At 38.7% G+C, this 25,981-nt stretch overlaps 1 protein-coding gene across 1 annotated transcript in view; it reads left to right on the forward strand.

Moving 5' to 3' along the window:
• The window catches only part of Brip1 (BRCA1 interacting DNA helicase 1), a 128,350-nt gene that overhangs the window by 25,498 nt on the left and 76,871 nt on the right, over positions 1-25,981 (forward strand). The window contains exons 6-12 of the mRNA XM_021177469.2: positions 8,495-8,785; positions 13,440-13,661; positions 17,827-18,026; positions 19,861-19,993; positions 22,635-22,789; positions 24,067-24,232; positions 24,343-24,483. Coding sequence (XP_021033128.1) covers positions 8,495-8,785; positions 13,440-13,661; positions 17,827-18,026; positions 19,861-19,993; positions 22,635-22,789; positions 24,067-24,232; positions 24,343-24,483 — 1,308 coding nt within the window. The remainder of the gene's footprint in view (positions 1-8,494; positions 8,786-13,439; positions 13,662-17,826; positions 18,027-19,860; positions 19,994-22,634; positions 22,790-24,066; positions 24,233-24,342; positions 24,484-25,981) is intronic.

The raw sequence follows: 25,981 nt of genomic DNA on the forward strand, positions 1-25,981 counted from the left end.
CTCTGGGACTTCCTGGAGATTCCCCACACCCACTCCCCAGCAGCTGCATGTTTCCATCCCTCGCCTGGTCCTCTGCTCCTCTCTCCTGCATGTTTCTCTATTTTCATTTGCTTAGATTTAAGGTTTTGACTTGACCTTTATATTTACTGTGGATTTTGAAGTGGCTTTAAGAATTCCTTTTGATGATCTTTTTGACAATAGAAAATAGAAAATAAAATACAACTAGAACACATCTCAAGTTTTCTTAGCCTTATGTTATATTAGGTAATTGATGGAATTAAAACTGAGGTGGTGCTGGGCGTGGTGGCGCACGCCTTTAGTCCCAGCACTTGGGAGGCAGAGGCAGGCGGATTTCTGAGTTCGAGGCCAGCCTGGTCTACAAAGTGAGTGCCAGGTCAGCCAGGGCTACACAGAGAAACCCTGTCTCGAAAAAAAAAAAAAAAAAAACTGAGGTGGCTTTAAAAGCAGTCAAACCTCTATGAAATTATCTTATCTTGACTATCACCTTTTTTATTCCTGTCTAGAATAAATGTTTTTGGCCAAGTTGGTTGTCAAGGAAATGCTGTTGCTATTTTATTTCCACTGTAAAGTCTGACAGATTGCGAACTAAAGCCCTCCGTTCCCCAAATTAGTCATAGTCCCCTTTGAGCACCTGATAACAGTTATGGAATCACTATTTTAAAAACTGATTTTCTAGGCCCAGCATAGGTGTTCCATACTTTTAAGCTTACTGCTAATAGGGCAGAGTCAGGAGAATCTCTGAGTTTGAGGCCAATCTGGTCTACACATAGTGACTTCCAAGCCAGTCAGGGCCACTCAGTGAAACCATGTCTCAAAAAACAGACAGACAGGGCTGGTGAGATGGCTCAGTGGGTAAGAGCACCTGACTGCTCTTCCGAAGGTCCAGAGTTCAAATCCCAGCAACCACATGGTGGCTCACAACCATCCGTAACGAGATCTGGCGCCCTCTTCTGGAGTGTCTGAAGACAGCTACAGTGTACTTATGTATAATAAATAAATCTTAAAAAAAAAAAAAAAACAAAACAGACAGACACACACACACAAAATCACTCAAACAAAAACAAAAAATCGCTCAGGATTACCCTGAAATTCTGATCCTCCTGCCTCTACTTCCCAAGCTGTACAGTTACAGATGTGTGTGCTGGAGGTTGGACCTAGAGGTTTGTCTATGCTAGGCAAGTACTCTGCCCACTGAGTTACTCCCCATATGTATTGTTTACCTGTGATTATTTACTGTAGTAGTCTTTCCTTGTTCTCTACTTAAACCTTTCACATTTTGCCAGGCGTTGGTGGTGCACACTGTTAGTCCCACCACTAGGGAGACAGAAGCAGGAGAAACCCTGAGTACAAGGCCAGCCTGGTCTACAGAGTAAGTTACAGGACAGCCAGGGCTACACAGAGAGACCCTGTCTTGTAAAAAAAACAAAACAAAAATTTCATATTTTTATCCCTTCCTTTGATTTATTTGGAATTTTTGGAGAGTTAAATTTAGGTTATACTCAACTTGTTCAACATTGATATGTTGGATATATGCTCATACATAATGTTATAGTTCATTTTTACATATGTTTTTCATTAGTTGGGGGAAACCTTATTAATTGTCTGTTCTATGAAAGATGTAACATATTTTCCTCACTATTAAAACAATGAGGTTGGACATGGTGGTTCATACCTCAGCACTAGGGAGGCTAAGACAGGAAGATTTCTATGAATATGAGGCCAGCCTATGCCAGTAGTGAGTTCCAGGCCAGCTTCTACAGAGTAAATACCCTATCTCAGAAAACAAAAACCAACGGGTCATATCATAACCCTTGTGTAACTGTCTTCGTATTTAAAGATTTATCTAACATGTGTACTGGTAGTCTCATGCTGGGTCTAAAATTATTTTATTAAATAATAATATTTTATTAAATAAAATATTTTATTAAATGTCTTCATATTTAAAGATTTATCTAACATGTGTACTGGTAGTCTCATGCTGGGACTAAAATTATTTTATTAAAGGTTTATTTATTTATTTATTTTTGGTTTTCCGAGACAGAGTTTCTCTGTGTATCCCTGGCTGTCCTGGAACTCACTCTGTAGACCAGGCTGGCCTCAAACTCAGAAATCCGCCTGCCTCTGCCTCCCAAGTGTTGGGATTAAAAGCATGAGCCACCACTGTCTGGCTAAAGATGTATTTTTAATTGCATGTATGCATGTGTGTCTGTGTGTGGACCCAGTGTGTGAAGAGAGGCTAAGAGAGGGTGTTAGATCTCTGTCTGAATCTGGAGTTACAGGCCATTGTGAGCCGACCGACCAATGTGCGTGCTGGGAACCAAATTCAGGTTGTCTGGAAGAACAGCAATCGCTGTAACCACCAAGCCATCTCTTGAGCCCCCAAAGAATTTGTGTATCTTTGATTTTACTAGTGTTTTCCACTGTATGATTTCACTGTGTTTTCCAAAGTGGATCTGTCAGTTTGTATGTGTATTCCTCCCTTATGAAAGCTGTTTCATACTCTTTCCAACACCCAGTCTGATGGGTGTAAAGAGGAAATTGTGATGTTTTCTTTGTTTTGTTTTGGTTGGTTCCTTGTAGTCCTGGATGTCCTAGAACTCACTTTGTAGGTCAGGTTGGCATCAAACTCAGAAATCTGCCTGCCTCTGCCTCCCGAGTGCTGGGAAATTGTGGTTTTAATTAGCATTTTTCTAATAAATGAGATGGGCTAAGCATTAGGTGGTTAATGTATTCAAGTACTCAACAGCCTTTCCACTTTTGTTTAGTGTGATTCCCTATTCCCTGCTGTCCACTAGGTCTGCCTTTTTAAAGTGTATTACAATTCTTGTTTTAGATACCTTTACTTATTTTTATCCATTGCAATTATCTTTTCTTAGTCTCTGCCTTCCTTTTACCTTATTTATTTACCTAGGGAGGCATCTTCTTGCTGCTGCTGCTGCTGCTGCTGCTGCTGCTTTTCTTTTTGTAATCCTGGGTGTTGTCTGTTGAACCCATGCAACTACTCTGCCACTGAACTACAGTGCCCAGATCCTTTAAAGTTTTGCTTTGAGATAAGCTATCCTTGAACCAGTCTGGATTCCTCCTGCCTCAGCTTCTGGAGTAAGTGGGATTGTAGCAGTTGTAGGCATCCAATGGCCCAAGAAAGATGTCTTTTTAAATAGAAGTTTTTACATATTAATGAGAATATGTTTTTAATCATTTTTGCTATTGGCTTATTGTTTTTAAAAAACCTTTCCTGAGACTGGAGAAATAGCTCAGCAGTTAAGAGCACTGTTCTTGCAGGGCATCCAAGTTCAATTCCCAGCACCACGTGGCAGCTCATAACCATCCATAACTCTGGTTCCAGGGGATCAGGTGACTTCCTCTGACCTCCCTGTGCAGCAGGCACACATGTGATGCATATACATATATGCAGGTAAACATTATACATATAAAAGAATGCTAAACCAACAAATGAATAAATATATTCTTTTTTTTGGGGGGGGCTCCTATAATGTCAGCATTCTAGAGGCTGAGGCAAAGGATCACGTTAAGAACCATTTTGGGTTTCAAAGACAGAATTGAGGTTAGCCTGGGCTACAAAGTGGGACCCTGCCTCAAAAAACAAAACAAAACCAACAAAATCCAAAACCCCCAAAAACCTTACTCACATATGACTCTCATGGATTTTTTTTTTTAATATAGGAGCTTATATCCTTCAAAACTTGAAATATTTATTCTCTAACCCTAGATGAAAAACATTTGCTGGTGGAAAAAAAAGCTCCCTGACTCTGTAAAGACTCTGTTAACTGAACACAGTCCTTCTCTTCCATTCTTTTGTTATACTTATCATGGATCTTGATAGACAATATCTAATTTAAAAGTAAGTTTAAGTAATTTTTACGAACTGTATACTTTAATTCATAATTTATCCTTAGGAATATTTTGTAATTGCATCAGAGAAATAATGCACATAGAACAAACTGGAAACAATTCTGTAATTCATGAAACTGGCATTGCTAAACTCTCCAAACTGCCCCTTGTAAGGCAAGTAAAGAGAGAAGCCTTTTTTGTAGATGAGGTTGGGTGGCCCTTGTCATTGTCTTCTGCTTGGCTTGGTGGAAGCAGAAGTTCTAATGTTTCTTGACTGAATGGATGGATGGAATGTGATACTGCATGTGAAGTGCCTCATCTGGGGACAGCTTTAATAAGTGGTAGTTATTAATATTGAACCTCTGAGGATATGTATGTGTTACTCACAGCAAAACCGCCACAGATATTAGCCGGGAGTAGGAAACTATCCCGTGCTTTTGCTTTAAAAAGCTGAGCGTTTGATTTTTGAAGTATCTATCATATTTAAGCCACTTTAAATTGGTACTTACATATTTGCTAGAGTTTTAAAATGTGGTATTAGGCTATAGTAGTTTGTTTTGGGACACCAAGTCATAGTCCTCCAAGGGAAACAGATTAGGTTATACTTACACACTCAGTGAATGCGTTATGGGAAGAAATGTGAGCTGCTGTCCTTAAGGAAGCTGTAGTGGGACAAAATAGCTGTACCTCTGGGAAGTCGGGGAATGAGGACTACTGTTTTCTTTCATTTATTAGTCTCCTCCATATAGTTTGCTTTTCCTTTCATGTGTGTGTGTGTGTGTGTGTGTGTGTGTGTGTGTGAGAGAGAGAGAGAGAGAGAGAGAGAGAGAGAGAGAGAAAATATGCAAGTGCACACATGAATTTGCAGACTGAGTTTCAGTCCTGACTGTCTTCGACCTCTCTTTGTAGCTGAGGATACCCTTGGAGTGCTGATACTCCTGCCTGCCTCCACTCCTCAGGTGCTGGATAGCCAGTGTGTGCCGCCACACTGTGCTTAAAATATGTTTTGTTCATAGTAAATATGCTCTTTTTGTTCGGCTTTCTCCAAAGACTATTCAATCCATAGTCTCCTTTTAGAAGTTCTGTAGTTCACAGTTCATCAGAGTAACTTGATGAATTCCATGAAAATATCATAATATGATTCGCTTCCCGTTTTCTCTGTGATCCTATTAGATATTTCAGTATATGTGACACTGACTAATGCTGTTTATTTCCTGCCTCACTGTTGGCAGGGACATTAATTTCTGTTTCCTAATTTTCCTTTTCTGAAAATTCGTGGCCTTACTCATTTTATTTTTCAAGTGGTTAGGCATACTGTTTTAAAGGGGGCGTGTTGGGAAAGTTTGCAGAGAGCTGTGGGATTTGAGCAGCTGATGTCTTAGTGTGTTACACTTGGAACTTCCTCACAGCTTTATGCAGGGAATAGTGGGAAGGCTCAGCAGCTGGCCTGTCTCTCATAATCAAACTTCTAATCCTTCCCCCTTCCAAAGAACTGATGTGTATATAGAGGAGCTGGAAACTGTTAAACATGTGGACAATTTTCTAGTAATCCTTGGTCTCTAACTCCCCAAAAACAGTATTGGCCAAGAGTTGAAAGGAATTTTCGAGCAGGTGAGTTCTGTCCTGTCCACGGGTGTCCTCTGTGTTTTTCTTTAAATGATACTGCACTTTTGCTGCTGTGGATCGTGGGTTTTCTTGCCTTCTGTTGAAGTAAAGACAGTTTCCAGATGTGAAGAGGAAGCCATTTTTACAGAGCTGGATCATAACTCATTGACATTTAAAGACCATAGAGTTGACTGTTTTGGAGAACAGGTGTTTCACCTGCTGGCCTTCAATATACTGGATGAGAGTTTATAGTTTTAAATTTTATTTTTGTACTGTCCTGATAGAAATTCTGTTAAAGAGCATAGGCAAAAACAACTATTCTATGAAACATAAGTCTATTAACAGGAGAATCAGGCAAGGAGGCTGCTAAGTTATTTTTTATTCATTTGATTGCTTCAGTACTCCCAAGTCCAAAGGTTTCAGAGAGTGGCCATAGAGTAGGAGCTATTCACAGTTCAAGGAGTGTTCTGATGTCCTGTCATTGCTATTCAGATCCTATCTCATGTATTCTTTCAGTGTTGAAAGTTAATAATTTTGGTTCAAGCAGCTCCTTTTGTTATTAGCTAAATGCTTATTGAAGAGCTTCCTTTCTGCTGTCATGCCACTTTTTCATCTTCAAACATTCTCTCAAATCCTTTAAGTAGTGACCTCGGAACTACATAGGAACAAGATTCAACTGTCTTAATTTCAGTCTTATTTTTTCCTTGCCTAACTCCCTACTGAGAACTGTCTTAAGGATCTACCTTGAATTCATAAATACAGAATCATTTCAGATCACTTTAAAAGTTAACAAACAAAACACACTTCGTATGAAAATATCCACAGTTTATACTTTTCTGAATTAATGGTGTAAAAAAATTGGTGGTATCTAAATCTATCTGTTTAAATTTTTTTTAATCGTAAACTTTTGTTAGTAGAGCTACACATAACATTTAAAGATGAGAACTGATTTATTAATGCCAAATTCACCCACCTTAACATTTAAAAATATGAATACAAAATAGCAAGTTGTAGAACTATGTGGGAGTGTTTGTTTGAAAATATTTATATGAAAAATATGTTCACATATATGTGAAGATCTATAAATTAAATGCATTTGTAGTAGTTGATTTATTTTATATATTTCTGTACCTTGTTTTTTGAAAGGTAGTCAGGAAACAGGTGAACTTAAATATTAAGTGAAATTAATGTTGAAAGTGTTCTCTCAAAAAGTTTTCTAAGCCTTGAGCGTCATTTTAATGAATTACTTTTAGGGTTCTGTTTAATGTATCCATATAGAACACAATGATTTAATGAGTCCTAGTAGTCTAATAGTCTAAATTCAACAGCATTATAGGAAGAGAAATAGTATAATTGAGTAAAAGGTCTGAAGGCATGAAAAAGTAAACTAATTCTGTACTTGCAATTACCTTAGTTTCTTAGTATGTTAATTAATTAACGTGATCGCTGTAGAAACTAAAGAAGAATCCAGTGCAAATGTCATGATATAGTTTGCATTCCGTTTTCCCTGTGAGTATGAGTTGTTAGATGTTGCATCATATGTAATATAAGCCACACGTCAGCTGCTTCCTGCTTCACTGCTGACAAGGGCCCCATTCATAACTCTTCTTTTATCCCTTCAGTGAATAAGTAATTATTCAATATAGAGGCAGGATATTTGGAACTGGCTATTTAATGTGGCAGCACTCTGTAATGAAATCTGCTGTTACTGGCAACCCGAGAGGGGAATGTAACAATTCCAGCATGACTGTAACTTTATCTGCTTTGACTGAATGTTTATTTGGCACATCAGTGAACCTTTTATCCCAGTGAGTGACAGCTCCAGAAGGGTCACATTTACATCCATTCTATCATGTATTGTAATATTTAATGGTGGACAAGGTTGAGTGAGACTAGGAGTAATTTGAACTTGCTTTTCCACTGAACTGAGGCTAAAAGACAGCTTGATCTCCAGTATTGTGGTGTAACATACTATGACTTAGCATTTGTTTATGAAGGCTAATCTTACTGATTACAATTTTTTCTAATGCAGTAAGTAGAGTATTTGTTCTACAAAACCGAATATTTCCAGTGTAAATTCTTTTAAATGGTTGTGCTGCTTACCTTTTACCCTACCCATGACCGTTTCCCTACATTTCTCTTACATGAAGCTTCAGTCTTTCTCATTTGGTGGAGGAATGAGAGCTTTGAAGGGAGTGTTTATTAAGAATCTGTGAATTCTCATAGCATTAAACTTGCAAAAAAAATGGGGTGTGGGCAGAATTTGGAAGCAGGAATTAAATCAGGTAAATTGTAGACTGTATTCTTGAGGTTCCTTTGCTGTATTTAAAGAGACATTTGTATGATTTAATTTATGATACTGAATCACTAGTGAGCCTGTCCAGGATGAGCTATTTTGGTAACAGTTTTCTGGTGGGTTTTCATTTCACACATGTAATTGGATTTCGGACATACTCGTTCCATGCAATCAGCCTGCTTCCACTCACTATAAAATGCTGATATTTTTGCATTCATTTTCTTGCCTTTGCTAGAGAATAACTTTCTTTACCTTTTGTAGTGATGCTTAACATTCAGCTTGTTCTATCTATTCTTTTGTTAACCACCTTTCAAATGCTTTTTTAAAAAAAACATGTAGCATATTTGAGCTGTTCTGTGAGAAAAATGATCAGTTTTATAATGTCACAAGTTCTCATGAGACCCAGGATAAATTGATGGTTTTTCAATCTGTCATATCATTTAAAAACTATAAATTATTGAAGAGAAGGATTAAAATGTACTTTAAACATTTGGAATTGAAGAGTCAGTATGATGTCAGAGAGACTATAAGTGTGGAAACACTGTTTCGAAGTTTGAGAAGACAGAGGACTAATTTGTATATGAGGCATAGTTTCTTCAGCCGTGAATTTAGAGACTGTAATATCTGAAAGCTTCTTGAACCATTGTGATACATTCTGAGAGATGTTCTAACGTTTGCTGTGGTGGCCCAGACAGCATCTGTTTTCTTTCCTTGTTTCAGGTGGATGGCCTTTGTTCCAGGTGCTGCTGTTCTGCTAAACAAGGAAACAACGAAGAGTCTGCAAATACTGTTAAGAAAGATCACGGGGGACAATGCAAGAGACCTAAAATTTATTTTGGGACACGGACACACAAGCAGATTGCTCAGATTACCAGGGAGCTCCGTAAGACAGCTTACTCAGGGGTCCCGATGACTATTCTTTCCAGCAGGGATCACACCTGTGTCCATCCTGAAGTGGTGGGAAACTTCAACAGAAAGGAAAAGTGCATGGAGCTGCTGGATGGCAAACATGTGAGTAAAACAACTGTGACTTCAAAGGAAAAAAATAAGGCTGAAAAGACGCAGACTGCTTGATGCATGCGCTATGTATTTTTAGTGACCATTAAGGAATATGAAAATCAAATTAATTACTGGCTTTGATATTTTTTGAAAAATATTTTGCTGTAAGAAAATCTTGACTCACATTTAAACTGATAGATTTTGGTTTTAAAACTTAGAGATATTAATTTCTGTTGTATTCAGATATAATCTTTTTTTCTTTTAAATCCCTCTATCCAAAATAGTTGAACATGGGTGATGTCATATTTAAGTATAGTTTAAACAGCAAATGTTGAAATTTTTAATATTGAGATAAATGATTATTCTAATTTCTAATTCTAATTAGTACATATTTTTTCAAAAAAATTATATGAGATTATTAAGTTTAAAACAATGTCACACATGGTCTTAAGTTTTTCCAGGGAAATTGGTATGGTATGAATTTAAGATAGGTAGAATGACATAAGACATCACTTTAATTCTGGGCAGTATTATTTTGGGAGTCTATAGTGTAGATAACGTGCTTAAAAATTGAAGTTGTAAGTATGAGATTATACTCAGGAATATTCAGCAAACCAGTGTATAAAGTGAGCAATAGCTGTATATTTTGAGAATTTTTTTGTCTGTTATTTTATCAGAGTTGATTCTACATAGAAGACTGTGAGTCCGAGTCCCAAGAGTTTTGTTTCACTGATAGTCACCTCCTACCATAGAATATGAATAAATTATGTTTTATTGTTCTTTCTCTCTCAGTGTTTTATTTTAACCAGATGAGTGTTTACTAAGGTTTTTAAGGCCTAGTGAAGACACTTTGACAGCTGTTTAGCTTTGTAGTAGAAGAGACTGTACAGTATAAGAGGGACTATGGACAAGCTTGAGAGACTTGTTCAGAGTAAGAAAGAGAACATAGACTTAATCAGAATCATTGTTGAAATTCTGTACTCGTATTTGTTGCCATTCAAGTACTTTCTCATTAGCTGAAGAATTGTGTGGAATCTCTTCACTGTTTATGTTTCAAAGGTACTCAAGAAAAAGGGTTTTGTGGTGAAACTGCAAATACCAGGTTTAAATCATTCTCTATGAGTTACTAATTGTTTTGCTAAACTCAGGTGCTGACTGCCATTGTCATTAAGACTATTTTCACTTGTTCTTGACGAAGTATGCATTTGTAGGAAATACATAAGTTAAAATATATTGGTTAAAGCAATTAAAAATTTAAGGCAGTCTTTTGTATAATCTAGAATTCTGCATTTGATCTTTTATCTTCAAGTTTGAGTCGTGTAAAAATAGTAGACTTCAATGCTCAGAATTTTCCATTGGCTTGAAATGAACATGTATTTTGTTTTTGAAGATTAGTGATGTAAGTAAACAAAGATGGTTGCTGTGGCTTTCTCTATCTTCGCTCCGTGGGTGTACATGAGCGTTCTTTTCCTTGTTCCCAAGCCCTTAGAGTAATTTGGTATTGTAATGAGGGCCAATTACAAAGTCACCATAGGTGTCTATGTTTAGTATGGCTGATTTACCAAAGCGAAATGATAAATAGATAACCGACACTGAGTGAAAGGAGTTTAAAGTGTGATAACGCTCCAGCCAGCAGACTCCTTTCTGGGTTCTGTTACAGAGCTAAAAGGGATGCGCCTTTGGCTTCACTATCAGCCTGCTCAGGGCTGTCGTTCTAAGAGCCCTTCAAGTGTAAACTTTCTGATTATTTGGCTTGATCTGAAGGCACATGTGCTTTTTGTTCACCGTCTCTTTCAAAGTGCCTCCATACTGGAAAGATAGGCACCTGCCTGCCAAAATTAATTTTTTGTTTCAGTTGAGAAAAGAAAATTAAAGTTGAGCCAGAAATGCCAATTCTTTAAAAAGTTTGAAATATAGATCATCTTGTTTTTAAAAAATTCAAATGAAGTAGTTGGAAGGATGGCTCAGAAGTTAAGAGCCCTTGCTGTTCTTTCAGAGGATCAGGGTTCAATTTCCAACACCCACATGGCAACTCAGGTATGTCTGTAAATCAGGGTTTAGGGAGTCAAATACCCTTGTGGGCACCAGAAATGCATGTAGTGCACATACATACATGCAGGCAGCACACACCAGTAAAATAATGATAAATAAATAAATAAAATCTGGGTATTATGTTGCACAGCTATAATCCCAGCCCTTGGAGACATGATACAGGAGGATTCAAATTTAAGGCTAGCCTGGGCTATATAAGAAGATCCTGCTTTCCCTCACACCCAAAAGAAAAGAAATAAAGGACATGGAATAAGAGTCAAAGCTAGCCCAAGACGAGGAGTCCTGTTGTCCAGTTCCCCTGTACTCAAACCCTTCAAGGAAACCACTGTAAAGTTGTATGTTTATTTTGCCAGAATATTTCAGAAGAAAAGTCATTATTTGCTAGAGTATATGTGCATATTTATTCTTTGAGTAAGAGCACTTTATATAAACTTAAGCATATTCTACTCTATACATTCAATGCCTATTTTTCTTATTATAATATCATTAGAGAACCTAACAAATAATTTACTCACTCAAAAGGGTATATATCATTTGGTTTGCCAGTTTTGAGACAAGTTTTATTATGTAGCTTTGGCTGGCCTGGAACTCAATCTGTAGACCAGGTTGGCCCACACAAAAGATTCACTTGCTTCTGCCTTCTGAGTGCAGAGATTAAAGGCCTATACTGTCATCTCCAGCCTTACAAGGGTATATCTTTTGTATAAATTTAATTAACATGTGTGCTGTTGGTCATAGAAAGTGAGTTTACAGATTTTTTGTTGTTGTTGTTGTTGTTTTGGCTTGGTCTTTTGCTATTAAATTCTTCCCAGTCACATTGATGATAAAAATTAGAATTTTTTTTAAACTTGCTATCTTTTTTTTTTTTTAAGATTTATTTATTTTATGAATGTGAGTACACTGTTGCTGTCTTCAGACATACCAGAAGTGTGCATCAGATCTCATTACGGATGGTTGTGAGCCACTATGTGGTTGCTGGAATTTGAACTCAGGTCCTCTGGAAGAACACTCAGTGCTCCTACCTGCTGAGCCATCTTTCCAGTCCCTAAAAATTAGAATTTTGAGGTCCTGGCAAATTGCCCATTATTCAGAGCTTAAACCGTTGTTAAATTTTTGGTTATGTGACTATTAGTTTCATACATTTTATTCATTCACCTAATTAATTAAGTTATTTATGTTAGTTGGAAAATATTGCTGTGGCACTCAGGTAGACCTACTACCTTACTGTCTCAGGCTCCCAGGTTCTGGAATTATAGATGCTGGCCACCATTCTGGGCTGATTTTACACACTGTTTATTTCTTTCTAAAATTTATGTATATGTGAGGAGCCTGCATGCACACTACTACATGGAGGCCAGGAAAGGGCATCAGGTGCCCTGAACAAGAGTTAAGATGGTTATAAGTTGCTGTGTGTGCTATAAACCAAACCCAGGTCTTCTGCAAGAACAGTAAGGTGCTTTTAACCACTAAGGCTTCACTCTTGCCCCCATTTTTATACAGTTTTTTAATATAGGACTTTCATACTTGGGGTAAGTTATTAAAATTTTAATAACTTACAAAATTGTTTTTCTTTTGATAACACAATAACAAAGACATTAATAGATAGTCATCAAAAAATAAGGATTATCGTTGGACATCTTGAATGTTCATACAAGGACTGTGACTCAGTGGTTGAGTCCTTATCTAGAATTCTCGAGGCCCTAGATTCAGTATCCATTACCACTCAAACAAGAATAGCCATTCAAAGAAATGTCATACCTTAATGGAAACTACAAAAAGTACAAGTTAAAACAGATTTTTTTCCCACATGTAAAACAGGGAAAGATGGAGACAGAATAATATGATTTTGAATCTTGGGGATATTCTTATATTTTATCCTTGTAATTATTCTTCTTTATTTTTCTCTCAAGATAGTCTTCTTCTTCCCTTTCTCCCTCCTCTCCCTATCTAGTTTCCTTATTTCCAATATTGTCACATGGCTTAAATTTGAAAAGGGACAAGAGAGTGAACAGAAATTTTCTCTTTGTTTGTTTGCTTGTTTGTTTTTTCAGACAGGGTTTCTCTGCATAGCCTTGACTGTCCTAGAACTCACTCAGTAGACTCGGCTAACCTTGAACTTCCAGAGTTATGCCTGCCTCTGCCTCCTGAGTGCTGGGATTAAAGGCGCGCTATAGCACCACCCAGCATCCTAATTCTGTTCTAAAAGCAACAAGAGATACCATTGCTTTGTCATTCCTTTCAGAAATGTTATGGCTAATGTCATGACTACATCAAACAATTTAAGAATATTTTTCTCATTTATTTTGTATTTAAGTTCTCTCTCATTCTGAGACAATTACTATAATTTAAATGGTTTTGAATATGGCCTGTAATTCCAGCTCCGTGAGATAGGAGGATCACCCGAGCCCAGAAGTTCAAGGTCGATATGGGCAACATAGTGAGATCCCTGTGTTTTGGCAGGAAGATATGATTGTGATTATAAATATGGAAGTATTTATTTTCCCTATAAAGTATTAGCTTTTGGGTTTAGTAATGTTTTTTAAGTTCTGAGATAATCTTATTTTACTCCTTTGACTCCAGAGTTGGTTCACATATCACTTATGTCTGTTTTCAGGGGAAGTCCTGCTATTTCTATCATGGTGTTCATAAAATTAGTAGCCAGCAGACACTGCAGCATCTTCAGGGGATGTCCAGAGCCTGGGACATAGAAGAACTTGTCAGCCTCGGGAGGAAACTGAAAGCTTGTCCCTACTATACAGCTCGAGAGCTGATAGATGATGCTGACATAGTTTTTTGTCCCTACAACTACCTTTTAGACGCACAAATAAGGGAAACTGTGAGTATATATAGAGATTAGAACTTGCTTACTGAGATAAGTGATGAATGGAAAAGCTTTTGGTGTTTTTTGTCTTTTTCCCCCTTTGTACTGAATGTACCTAAACGGAGAAACAAAAACATGTTCAAAGGTGAATTAAGAGGTGACTTTTAAACCCAGACTTGACTGAGTCACATCAGGCTAGAGGAATCTTGGTTGTGCTGAGCTGTTTGTGCTTTGTGATGTTTAGTGGCATCCCTGGGTCTCTGAGATGCCAATAGAATCCTCACAGTTGTTACCATCAGATATCTCTAGAAACTGCCATATGTCCCCTGTGGAGCAAAATTGTTCCCCTTATAAGACCATTAGATAACCATGGTTCTCTCCACTCATGAAGTTAAGAGTTGTTTGTTTGTTTGTTTGTTTGATTTTTGAGACAAGGTTTCTTTATGTACTCCTGGCTGTCCTGAAACTCACTCTATAGACCAGGTTGGGCTCAAACTCAGAAATCTACCTGCCTCTGCCTCCCGAGTACTGGGATCAAAGGCATGTGCCACTACCACCTGGCAAAGTTAAGAATTATTTTAAAAACATTTCTCTGGCAGGGGGAATAACTATCTTCAAGAACTTATATATGTACTATGAAAGTTGTACATTGTAAATTTTTTTAGTAATGAACTTTTATTTTTTAGTAATGAAGTTTTATTTGTTCGCCTGATTCTTATTATAATTACTACAGCCTAAGACAAAGAGTAAAGTTAGGTGTAGCTAGTTACTGCTTTCTTTTTATGTGACTGTACAGTTCATGCTTGCTTTCTACTCTTTTTTTCTGTTCCAGGGTTGTTTTGTGTTGTTTTGTCTTTGGGAGAGGATTTCATGTAGCCCAGTAAATTAGCCATGAATTTGCTATGTAGCTGAGGATGACCTTGAACTTCTGATCCTCCTGCTTCTACTGTCCAAGTGCTGGGCTTGCGGGTGCCTGCTGCCACACTCAGGTCTTGCAGTTCTAGCAATCCAGCTCAGGGCTTCATCCATGTTAGGCAAGTACTCTACCAGCTGAATGAATCGTAGCTGCAGCTCCAGTTTTTAAAGTTCAAAATTAATAGGCACTTAAATTTTTTAATATTTCATTTTTTTTATTTTATGTGTATTGGTTTGCCTGAATTTGTGTATGCCTGTGCAAAATATGTGTGAAGCGTCCATGATCCAGAAGAGGTTGTTAGACTTCCCATGAACTAAAGGTACAGACAGTTTTGAGCCCTCATATGGGTTCTGGGAACTGAATGCAGATCTTCTGGAAGAGTAGTGAGTGCTCTTATTCACAGAGCCATCTCTTCAACCTCAAAGAGGCATTTTATATGCTACCATACCGCTAACCTCTGCTACTGTACCTTTTATTGGTTAGCTCATTTTTTTAGTCACTTTACACCTGGCTCACTGCCCCCTCCCACTCACCCCCTCCCACAATCTTTTCTCCCATCCCCCTTCTTCTCCTCTGAGCAGGTGGACCTCACTTCCCAGGTATCCCCCCATGCTGGCACATCAAATCTCTGCAAGGCTAGGCACATCCTACTGAGAGGCCAGACAAGGCAGCCCAGCTAGTAGAACATATCCCATAGATAGGCAACAGTTTTTGGATAGCACCTGCTCCAGTTGTTCTACACCCACATGAAGACTAAGCTGCATATCTGCTGTATATAAGTGGGGAGGCCTAGGTCCAGCCTGTGTATGTTCTTTGATTGGTGATTCAGTCTCTGAGAGCCCCAAAGGTCCAGGTTAGTTGACTCTGTTGGTCTTCCTGTGGAGTTCCTATCCCCTTTCGGGCCCTCAATCCTTCCTCCTACTCTTCCATAGAGTCCCCAAGCTCCATTCACTGTTTGGCTGTGGGTATCTGCATCTGTCTGAGTCAGTTGCTGGGTCGAGACTCTCAGAGGACAGCCATGCTAAACTCCTGTCTGTAAGCATAACAGAGTGTCATTAATAATGCCAAGGGTTGGTGCTTGCCCATAGGATGAGTCTCAAGTTGGATCAGTTATTGGTTGTCCATCTCTCTTGTTCCTCCCTACACCTGATCCTGAACACACCCCCATTCCCTTCCTCATCTCCTCTTCTACCCAGCTCCCTCCTTCTTCCTGCCCCTTATGACTAATTTTTAAAGATTTGGTCATTTACTTATTATATGTATAGTGTTCTGCATGCATGTATACATACATGCCAAAAGAGGGCATTAGATCCCATTACAGATGGTTGTGAGCCACCATTTGGGTGCTGGGAATTGAACTCAGTGCCTCTAGAAGAACATTCAATGCTCTTAACCATTGGGCCATCTTTCCAGCCCCTCTTATGACTATTTTATTCTCTGTTCTAGGTGAGATTCAAGCATCCTTACTTGTGCCTTCTTTCTTGCTTAGTTTCTTAGGGTCTGTGGAGTGTAGCATGGGGATTCTGTATTTTATGGCTGATCTCTATTTATAAGTAAGTACATATCATGCTTGTCCTTTTGGTCTGGGTCACCTCACTCAGGGTGATATTCTCAAGTTCCATCCATTTGCCTGTACAGTTCATGATGCCTTTGTTTTTAGTTGCTGAATAGTATTCCATTGTGTAGAAGTGCCTCATTTTCTTTATCCATTCTTCATTTGAGGGACATCTAGGTTGTTTCCCGTTTCTGGCTATTATGAGTAAAGTTGAGCAAGTGTCTTTGTGGGATGGTGGAACACCTTTTGGGTATATACCCGCTGTGGTGTAGATATAACTATGTTAGTGACGGTGGTCTTTGTGTTATTTTTATTCTATCATTCCCTTACTTGAAAATTGATTTCTCCCTTTGCTCTGGCATAGGATCCATATATATGCTTTATTTTCAAGATGCTCAATAGTCTGGTATAGAACTGCCCTTCAACCCTCATTAAAACTCCTATCTGAAGGCCTTGAGTACCCTGAGAGTCTTTCAGAAATCCCCGTGTCTCTGATTACACTTGCTGAAGTGCTCTGCCTTGTCCCTGTCCTACTGGAATTTCTGCCTTTGATACTCGGTCTATTTCTGTTCTTCTGTAGTTCTTTTTCAGTCACTTCCAGACCTGTATATGTTATTACTTTCTCAAAATAATTTATTGGTGATTACTTTAATAGAAGTTCCATGTTTTTTTTTTTTTTGGTTTTTCGAGACAGAGTTTCTCTGTGTAGCCCTGGCTGTCCTGGCACTCACTTCGTAGACCAGGCTGGCCTCGAACTCAGAAATCGGCCTGCCTCTGCCTCCCGAGTGCTGGGATTAAAAGCGTGCGCCACCACACCCGGCTGAAGTTCCATATTTTATTACTCAGGATTCTCTATTGTAAATTACACAAACCCAACTTGAAAAGAGTTTTAAAAGAATTAGCTTTCTCTTCATTATGATGGCTTTGTCCTCAGAAAGTCCTTTTCTTGTGGGATCAAGAACAACCACAAGCAGTTAGCTGATCTGGAGAAAAGACCATGAGCTTGCTTTAATCCCACCAGTCACTCTGCTTGGCCCAGCCTGGATGACATATCCATTACTGTATTTGATCTGGTCTCTGACCACAGAGCCTTGGAATACTTTAACTGATGAGCCTGCTTATGAGCTGTCTTTTACCCTTATTGTAGGAAACATGATGTCACTTGATTTACAGATTCATGATTTTCCAGGTTCAAGCTGGAGAAGAAGGGTTCAAAATGAAGGGTCATAGGTCAGGCAGAAATGAGACAAACATGTATATTGTTTTAGAACTATTGAATCTGCCTTTTTGTTTCTCTTCTAAAGATTTTCTATTCAGCGATACAGATGTATCCTCATTTATTAAAGGGCTTACATAACGAGCATGAAGCCTTGTGCTTAGTCATGACACCACACACACACACACACACACACACACACACACACGGTGTTTTGGTAATCATGTTAAATTTTGTATTGAAAGCTTCCTTTTTGTACAGTTGTATACCCTCTGTGTAGCCATTGGTGCCTTGATCCAAGGCACATTTTCATTGAGAGATTGGCTGCCTGGTGTTTTAGAGTGAGAAGTGGTGGGCTCTGGCTTGAGTGTCAACTCCTTAATAGAAAGTGCACAAGCAATATTGGCCTATATTGTGAATTTTTAAATGAAATCTTTAACCTATTAAATCCACTTTATCAAATGTTTTAATAGAAAATTATTTTATCTTACAGATGGATATAAAGCTGAAAGGACAAGTTGTCATTTTAGATGAAGCTCACAACATTGAAGACTGTGCTCGGGAATCAGCAAGCTACAGTGTAACAGAAGTTCAGCTTAGGTTTGCTCGGGATGAGCTAGATAGTTTGATCAACAGTAATATAAGGAAGAAAAGCCACGAGCCCCTACGAGATGTGTGCTATAACCTCATCAAGTAAGAATTTTTGTCTGTCAGTGTGTTCATAATGTCTTTTTGTATGAAAGACATGGGTTTTTTTGTTTTGGTTTTTGTTTTTTTTTTGGTTTTTCGAGACAGGGTTTCTCTGTATAGTCCTGGATGTCCTGGAACTCACTTTGTAGACCAGGCTGGCCTTGAACTCAGAAATCCGCCTGCCTCTGCCTCCTGAGTGCTGGGATTAAAGGCGTGCCCCAGCTCTCATAATCCATTCTTCGTAGGAAGTCTGAATCATCCTTTGAACACTTAAAATACTCACTTTCTTTATTTTTTTAAAAAAGATTTTAGGGCTGGTGAGATGGCTCAGTGGGTAAGAGCACCCGACTGCTCTTCCAAAGGTCCAGAGTTCAAATCCCAGCAACCACATGGTGGCTCACAACCATCTGTAACGAGATCTGGCGCCCTCTTCTGGAGTGTCTGAAGACAGCTACAGTGTACTTACATATAATAAATAAATAAATCTAAAAAAAAAAAAAAAGATTTTATTTATTTATTTTATATATATGATGAGTACGCTGTAGCTGTCTTCAGACACCTCAGAAGAGGGTTGTGAGCCACCATGTGGTTGCTGGGAATTGAACTCAGGACCTCTGGAAGAGCAGTCAGTGCTCCTAACCACTGAGTCATCTCTCCAGCCCCCACTCACTTTCTTATTTAAAACTTTATTTCAAACTTTGGATAAATCCCAGATTTCTTGTCCTCGTGCTGACCAGTCAGTCTGTTTCCAGTTTAATTCTGTAACACTGTTTGTACCATTATCTCTACTGCCCATTGTGATTCCCACACTGGCTTTCTTTCAGGCCCTCAAACGAGCAAAGTTTAACTTTGTACCAGCTATTCTTTCTGTTTTCAAACATTTTTTTTTTTAAATCCCCTCTGGGACTGGCCACTTTTCTGCATTCCGTTGTTAGAAAATCAGTTCCAGGAGAACCTCACAGACATAAGATTACAGTAACCACCAAGATGTGATTAGCTTTATTTTCATGTGCAGGGCTCCCTGCTGTGTGCTGGGGACTGAGCCTACAGCCTCATGGGTTACGCAAACACTCTGCCCCGGGCTCTGTCTTTTACCCTGATATTCCCTTTCTTACATTTTTGTTTGTGTTTCTGACTCCTTTTAATAGACTTGGATTTCCAGAGTAGTGAGGACTTTGCTTACGTTGAGTACTGTCATCACTTTTACTCAGATCTTTGCTACAAAATGACATTCAAGCTTTTATTTTATTTTATTTTATTTTATTTTATTTTTTTAAAGATTTATTTATTTATTATATGTAAGTACACTGTAGCTGTCTTCAGACACTCCAGAAGAGGGCGCCAGATCTCCTTACGTATGGTTGTGAGCCACCATGTGGTTGCTAGGATTTGAACTCTGGACCTTCGGAAGAGCAGTCAGGTGCTCTTACCCACTGAGCCATCTCACCAGCCCCTCAAGCTTTTATTAAGTGAGTGTGCATATCAATATATAGTATTTTCAGGTAATTCTTTTGTTGTAGATGTTCACCATAAATACCTGTTTCACATTCATTTTATGTGATTTGATATAAACACCTCATACCTATGAGACTTAGTAAAGCAGTGCAAATCCACAAAAAGCTCACACTTGTTTCTTTCTTAATAAAAGCTTACTTCTACTATGTCAGTGCTTGTTTTACAGAATGAAATGTGCGTTTGTGGAGATGGGTTACTTGCTTATGTCTTAACAATGTCAATGGATGCATACAGATCCATGTATGAGTAACAGTTCACTTCTGCTAAAACAGTACAGCTAAGGATGACACTGGTTAATTGAATTGCTTTGTTTTAATTCCAGTTGGTTAGAAACAAATTCTAAGCATCTTGTAGAAAGGGATTATGAGTCGTCTTGTAAAATATGGAGTGGAAATGAGATGCTCTTAAACTTATACAGGATGGGCATCACCACTGCTACTTTTCCAGTTTTGCAGGTAAGATGCTTTTTCTCTACCCATGATGTTTATTTAGCCAACTAGGTGTCATTTAGGAGTGAGAAAAGCCATAGCATATCCAGTAAAATGTCTAGAATTTTAAAAATTAATAGTTTAAAAGTTGTTTTAAAATTTTCTTATCTAAATCTGATAGTCTTTAGGTGATGGCACAAATATATTATTCAGTTTGGACAAAGTAAGACTTTAAAGGAGTTATTCCTTTATTCACAGCTAAAAGAAAACAATATTGTAGGACCGTGAAAGGCAACCTGGTCCCTGGTTGAGCACAGGCTTGAAACCCTGGTGACCTTTCAGGAATGGTAGGCATTTTGCCACGTTCCTGGACAACAGGTCCTGGCCTGAGGCCACAGCTCTCCATAGGTTTGTGACCATCAGGCCGAAATGCCCCAAACACCTCCACAGGTAGAGGATGTGAGGTCACTTAGTCTCAAGACAGATCTCCATTTTAATGAGGTACCTAAAGGCCTGGAGGCTTAACCAGTAAACTCCTCTTCCCAGACACTCTTCTCTGCAAAAGGTGTTTGTTTAACCCTGGGCCCACCCTGAGAAAGTGGGGTACAATTTTACTCATTGCCACTGTCCTCCATGACAATAAAGAGTCATAGAATATACTTCTTATAGTTCATGAATCAGCATTAGTGTGTTATTGTCACCCAAAGGCCATGGTTTTTCTGACAGCTTAGTCCCCATGTTGTTTAGTTCAACTAGGATTTGCCTAGTCACCCACCATTAAGGCATCATACAGAATAGATTTGCTGTCCTAAAACATCCTCTATATTGTACTTCTTCATGCCTCCTGTACCCGTTGACACTCCTGAAACCCAGACAAGCTCTCATCTCCTTGCTGACTCTATAGCTTTGTCTTTTCTAGAATGCCTTGTGATTGGAATCATACTATATATAAATCTTCCCTGTAGCAATATGTAGTTAAGTTTCTTGCATGTAGGGTGTGTGCGCGCACAAGTGTGAATCTGTGTCTGCATCTGTGTCTGAAATAGGTGTTGGATAATCGATTGGTGCCCTCCTCCTTGGAAGACTATTTCTTCCCATTTTCCACAGTTCTTTGTGTAGGATTGAGGCCTTCTGCCCTGTCCTTCCACATTAGCATGCCTATTATCCTTGTTCAATTCTTGTTTAGGCCTTCATGTTGGTGAGACTTTATGGGTATGGCCTAGCACACAAAATCTCACAGCAAATTCCTGTTTCTCCAGTTTTATAGTCTTTCCACATACCCATTGTCTTCTACAGTGATCCCTGACTTAGATGCAGCAGTTACCTTGTAGATGTATCTTTTGAGATTGGGCTCCATAACTCTGCCTTTTGATTCACTGTGGTTTTCTGTGATGGTCTCTGACTGTTGCAAAGAGAAGTTTTCTTGGTGTGAGGTAAGGTCTACGTTTAATGGGCTAAACCTAGAAGAGGGATTTCAAGGAGGATTCTTTTTTTGTTATTTAAGATTTATTTATGTGTGTGTGTGTGTGTGTGTACCATGTGCATGACTGGTACCCATGGAGGCAAGAAGAAGACTTCAGATCCCCCTGAAACGAGTTACAGACAGTTGTGAGCTGCCACATGAGTGCTGGAAACTAAACCTGGGTCCTCCTCCAGCCTTGTTTCTTTTCTTTTCTGTTTTCTTAAGACTTAATAGTATTGTATATGTTCTTGTTTTCATTTTTGCAGATAAGGTCTTATGTAGTATAGTCTGTCCGTGAACTTGCTAGATCCCCCGACTAACCTGAACTCATCACTAACCATATCCTTACTTTTCCTCATGGAAAGGTTTGTATGTTGAGGAATCCTTGGGTCACTGACAGCAGTCTGTGCTTACTCTTCAATGCCTCTGCTCTTAGTTTTAGTTCCTTTTTTATTGTTTCTCTAAACTATTTAAATTTTATTTAAATTTTATTTATCAGGTGTGGCTCATTAGAGTCCCTGCCTAGTAGTCTTTTTGTTGTTATTCAGTTTTGTTTTTCAGAAAGTTTTTCTGTGTTGTCTTGGCTGTAAACCAGGCTGGCTTCAAACTCACAGAAATCCACCTGCCTCTGTCTCCTGGGTGCTGGGATGAAAGGCTCTCAATACCATGCCCTGCTCTTACTACTATTCTTGAAGACCTGGATTCATCTACCAAAATAATAGCAAGAAAAATGGATGTTAGTAAAATATGTTTATCCTGTGACAGCCTCGTACCTGAGTTACTTCCTATATGTAATCCAGGCATTGAGGGAAAAAAACTACACTATTCAGATCCACTGGTACTTTCAAATTTTAGTTCATTGCTTCTGAAAGGTATTAAAAAGCATGCTAGTTGCCTGAAGAAGTTATTCTCCTAAATGTCTTTATTAAAGTGTCTGGCTCAGAGGAATATTTGTTAACATGGAAATCCAAACTCCATTGCTGGGCTTGGGTAGGTCAGTTACAGAATGTCTAGTGTGCAGAAAGCCCTGGAGTTCCATCCTAACTACTGTGATAGGTAAAGAGGCAAGACCAGAAATGCAAAGCGATTTGAGGTTTTGCCTTCATGAGTACCTGCTTCATTTTGGTTTGTATTAATACTCTGCAAGGGATTTTCCTTCTGTCACCCCTCTACCCACTTTATGAATGATACGGTAATTTCTTACAGAGGCATCTCTCAGCTGTTCTTCAAAAAGAAGAGAAAGCCACATCAGTCCATGGTAAAGAGGAGGCAATACAAATCCCTATTATTAGTGCATCAACTCAAGTCGTGCTCAAAGGACTCTTTATGGTGCTTGACTATCTCTTTAGAGAAAATAGCAGGTAAGCCTGTTTTGTTGGGATGTTGTTGTGGTGTTTTTAGCCTTTGGTTAGTCTTAGTCAGGGTTTCTATTCTTGCACAAACATCATGACCAAGAAGCAAGTTTGGGAGGAAAGGGTTTATTCAGCTTATGCTTCCACATTGCTGTTCATCACTAAAGGAAGTCGGGACTGGAACTCAAGCAGGTCAAAAATTAGGAGCTGATGCAGAAGCCATGGAGGGATGTTCCTTACTGGCTTGCTTCCCCTGGCTTGCTCAGCCTGCTCTCTTATAGAACCAAGACTACCAGCCTAGAGATGGTACCACTGACAAGGGGACCTCCCCACTAGATCACTAATTGAGAAAATGCCTTACAGGTGGATTTCATGGAGGCATTTCCCCAAATGAAGCTCCTTTCTCTGTGATAACTCCAGCCTGTGTCAAGTTGACACAAAACTAGCCAGTACAGTCAGTAAAGTCAGTAAGATGTCTCAGCAGGCAAAGGTGTTTTTTTTTTTATATATAACATGGCAACCAGAGTTCCATCCCTAGAGCTACATAAAAGTGGAAGGAGAGAACAAGTTCTACAGGCTGTCTTCTGACTGCCACATGCATACTGTAGTACACATGCACACAGTAATAAATGAAAAAAAATTTTTTTATGGTTTTAGAGCTTTATTGTAGAAAGGCAGAGATGAAGACAGAAGGTAAAAAGAGGGAGAGAGAAGCCGGCCATGGCCATGTGGAGGGACGGGGGAAGGGAGAGAGAGAAGGAGGGCTAGAGATGAGAGTAAGAAAGGTGAGAGCTTATAGAGAACATAAATGAAATTTTTAAAAATCAGCTAGATGAGTGTTGTTTTTAACTTAGTAGGGAAATCTTAAATGTTACAGATATATACATATATATATATATATATATATATATATATATATATCTCATACAATAAAATAGCATCACTTGTCTATGACTTTCTTTAACTATAATTCCTATTTTCTACTTAGCAGATATAAGTTAAAAGGTTCTGCCATGATTTATTTTACATCATGTTTAAAAGAAATTGGAAAAGTGGCTAATGAAGTTAGCTGATTAGATTTTTAATATTTCTTGTAAGAATTTGTTGAGTCTTATGATTTCATGGCTTACTTTACGTCAGAATTCCTGAGTTAACTAGTGATGGGGACGGCATTTCCTCCTTGTGGGAAGGCAGGACACTGCTCAGTTTTGAAGTTACCAGGTTTGATGTGTGTCTAGCTTGATCATTATGTTTTGTAGTTCAATTAGCATTGTCTTTCCATTTAGATTTGCAGATGATTATAAAGTTGCTATTCAACAGACTTACTCCTGGACAAATCAGATTGCTATTTTTGATAAAACTGGAGTCTTGGCTGTACCAAAAAATAAGAAACATTCACGACAGAAAATTGGAGTTAATGCAGTAAACTTTTGGTGCTTAAATCCAGCTGTGGTAAGCTCACTCTGTCCAAAGCGCAACTTGTCTTGACTAGGACCAGAAATTAAATGGCTATGTTTAGCTTTTTAAGAAGATGATCTCATCTGTCTGGTGTTTCCTTGTAGGCCTTTTCAGATATTAATGACAAAGTACGGACCATTGTTCTAACATCAGGAACACTCTCACCCCTGAAATCCTTTTCATCTGAGCTTGGCGTCACATTTAGCATCCAACTGGAGGCTAACCATGTCATCAGTAACTCACAGGTAAGCTGTTTTGTCTACCATATTGATGCTCTCAGTCTTTTTACCTGAGTGTAATTCCATATAAATATAAAGAATACCATAAATTCTTATAAGCAAAGTCTGATAGGCGATTCCCATGTTAGTTTTAGAGTAAAAGAAAATCTTGTCAGCTGCTTAACAGACTCACAGGGTCTGTGGAAGGGCGTACTGACGATGCCCTGGAAGCGTTATTGCGTTGGAATCAATGCCTGCAGCAAATGCTTCCTTTGAGTACAGTTTGGGTTCTCTACAGGATCTCAAGACAAGAAAATATTTGCTTTTGTGTGATAGTTCCTACTTGTAATTATGTTTCTATTTTCTGTTAGACTATGGTATATATATTTCATTTATTCTTTTTTTGTTTTTTTTGAGACGGGTTTTCTCTATATAGCCCTGGCTGTCCTGGAACTCACTGTGTAGACCAGGCTGGCCTTGAACTCAGAAATCCGCCTGCCTCTGCCTCCCAAGTGCTGGGTCTAAAGGCGAGCACCACCACACCACCATGCCCGGCATATTCTTTTTTTTTTTTTAAGTTATTTTGTACTTATACCTTCATGAGTTTATGTGTGCTGTGTTCATGCAGATGCCTGCATGGAACAGAAGAGGAATCCCAGGAACTAGAGGTGCAAGCAGTTGTGAGCCAGATCATGTGGGAGCTGAGGACCAAGCTCGGGTCCTTTGTAAAACCAGTACATAGTCTTAATCAGTGAGCCACCCCTCAATCTCCGCTTTGTTTTGTTTTGTTTTGTTCTGACAGCATCTTTTATGGCCCACACTAACATCAAACTTGCTATGTGGTCAAGGGTGACTCCTGATCTTCCTACAATCACCTTTCAAATGCTGAGCTTACAGGTTTGAGCTAGTACTTCTGGCTCTGTTTTATGAGTAATTTATATACACACACACACACACACACACACACACACACATACACATATACATATATACATATACACATACATACATACAGGTTTACTTGTGGGGACATTGTAGTTGCTTGAAAACACGCTGACATTTGATGGTTGGGGCCCATAATTCTACACGTCTGTCACTAAGAATTTGCTTTCCATTTCCAATGTGCCAGAATGTGCCTTTGACAAGCATTGCTCTGAGCAGGAGTGAAGTGAGAACACAGGTTCCACATTTCATGCTGCCTCTCTTAGAAGCATAAGTAAATGCAGGCTAGCAAATTCAATATGATTTTTTTCATAAGGTGGCTAGTTTATACTCTAATTAATTATGTTTCACCCTAATGTACATGGTCCATTTATCCTGGACTGTCATTGAATCATAATAATAATGCTTATGGTGTAATTGAAGAGTGTTTTTCTTTCCCTTTTTTTTTTTTAAGATTTATTTATTTTTGTAGCTGTCTTCAGACACACCAGAAGAGGGCATCACATCTCGTTATGGATGGTTGTGAGCCACCATGTAGTTGCTGGGATTTGAACTCAGGACCTCTAGAAGAGCAGTGATCTTA

Source organism: Mus caroli, unplaced genomic scaffold (assembly GCF_978045245.1).
Source record: "Mus caroli unplaced genomic scaffold, Mus_caroli_1 scaffold_13, whole genome shotgun sequence".
Taxonomy (NCBI): domain Eukaryota; kingdom Metazoa; phylum Chordata; class Mammalia; order Rodentia; family Muridae; genus Mus; species Mus caroli.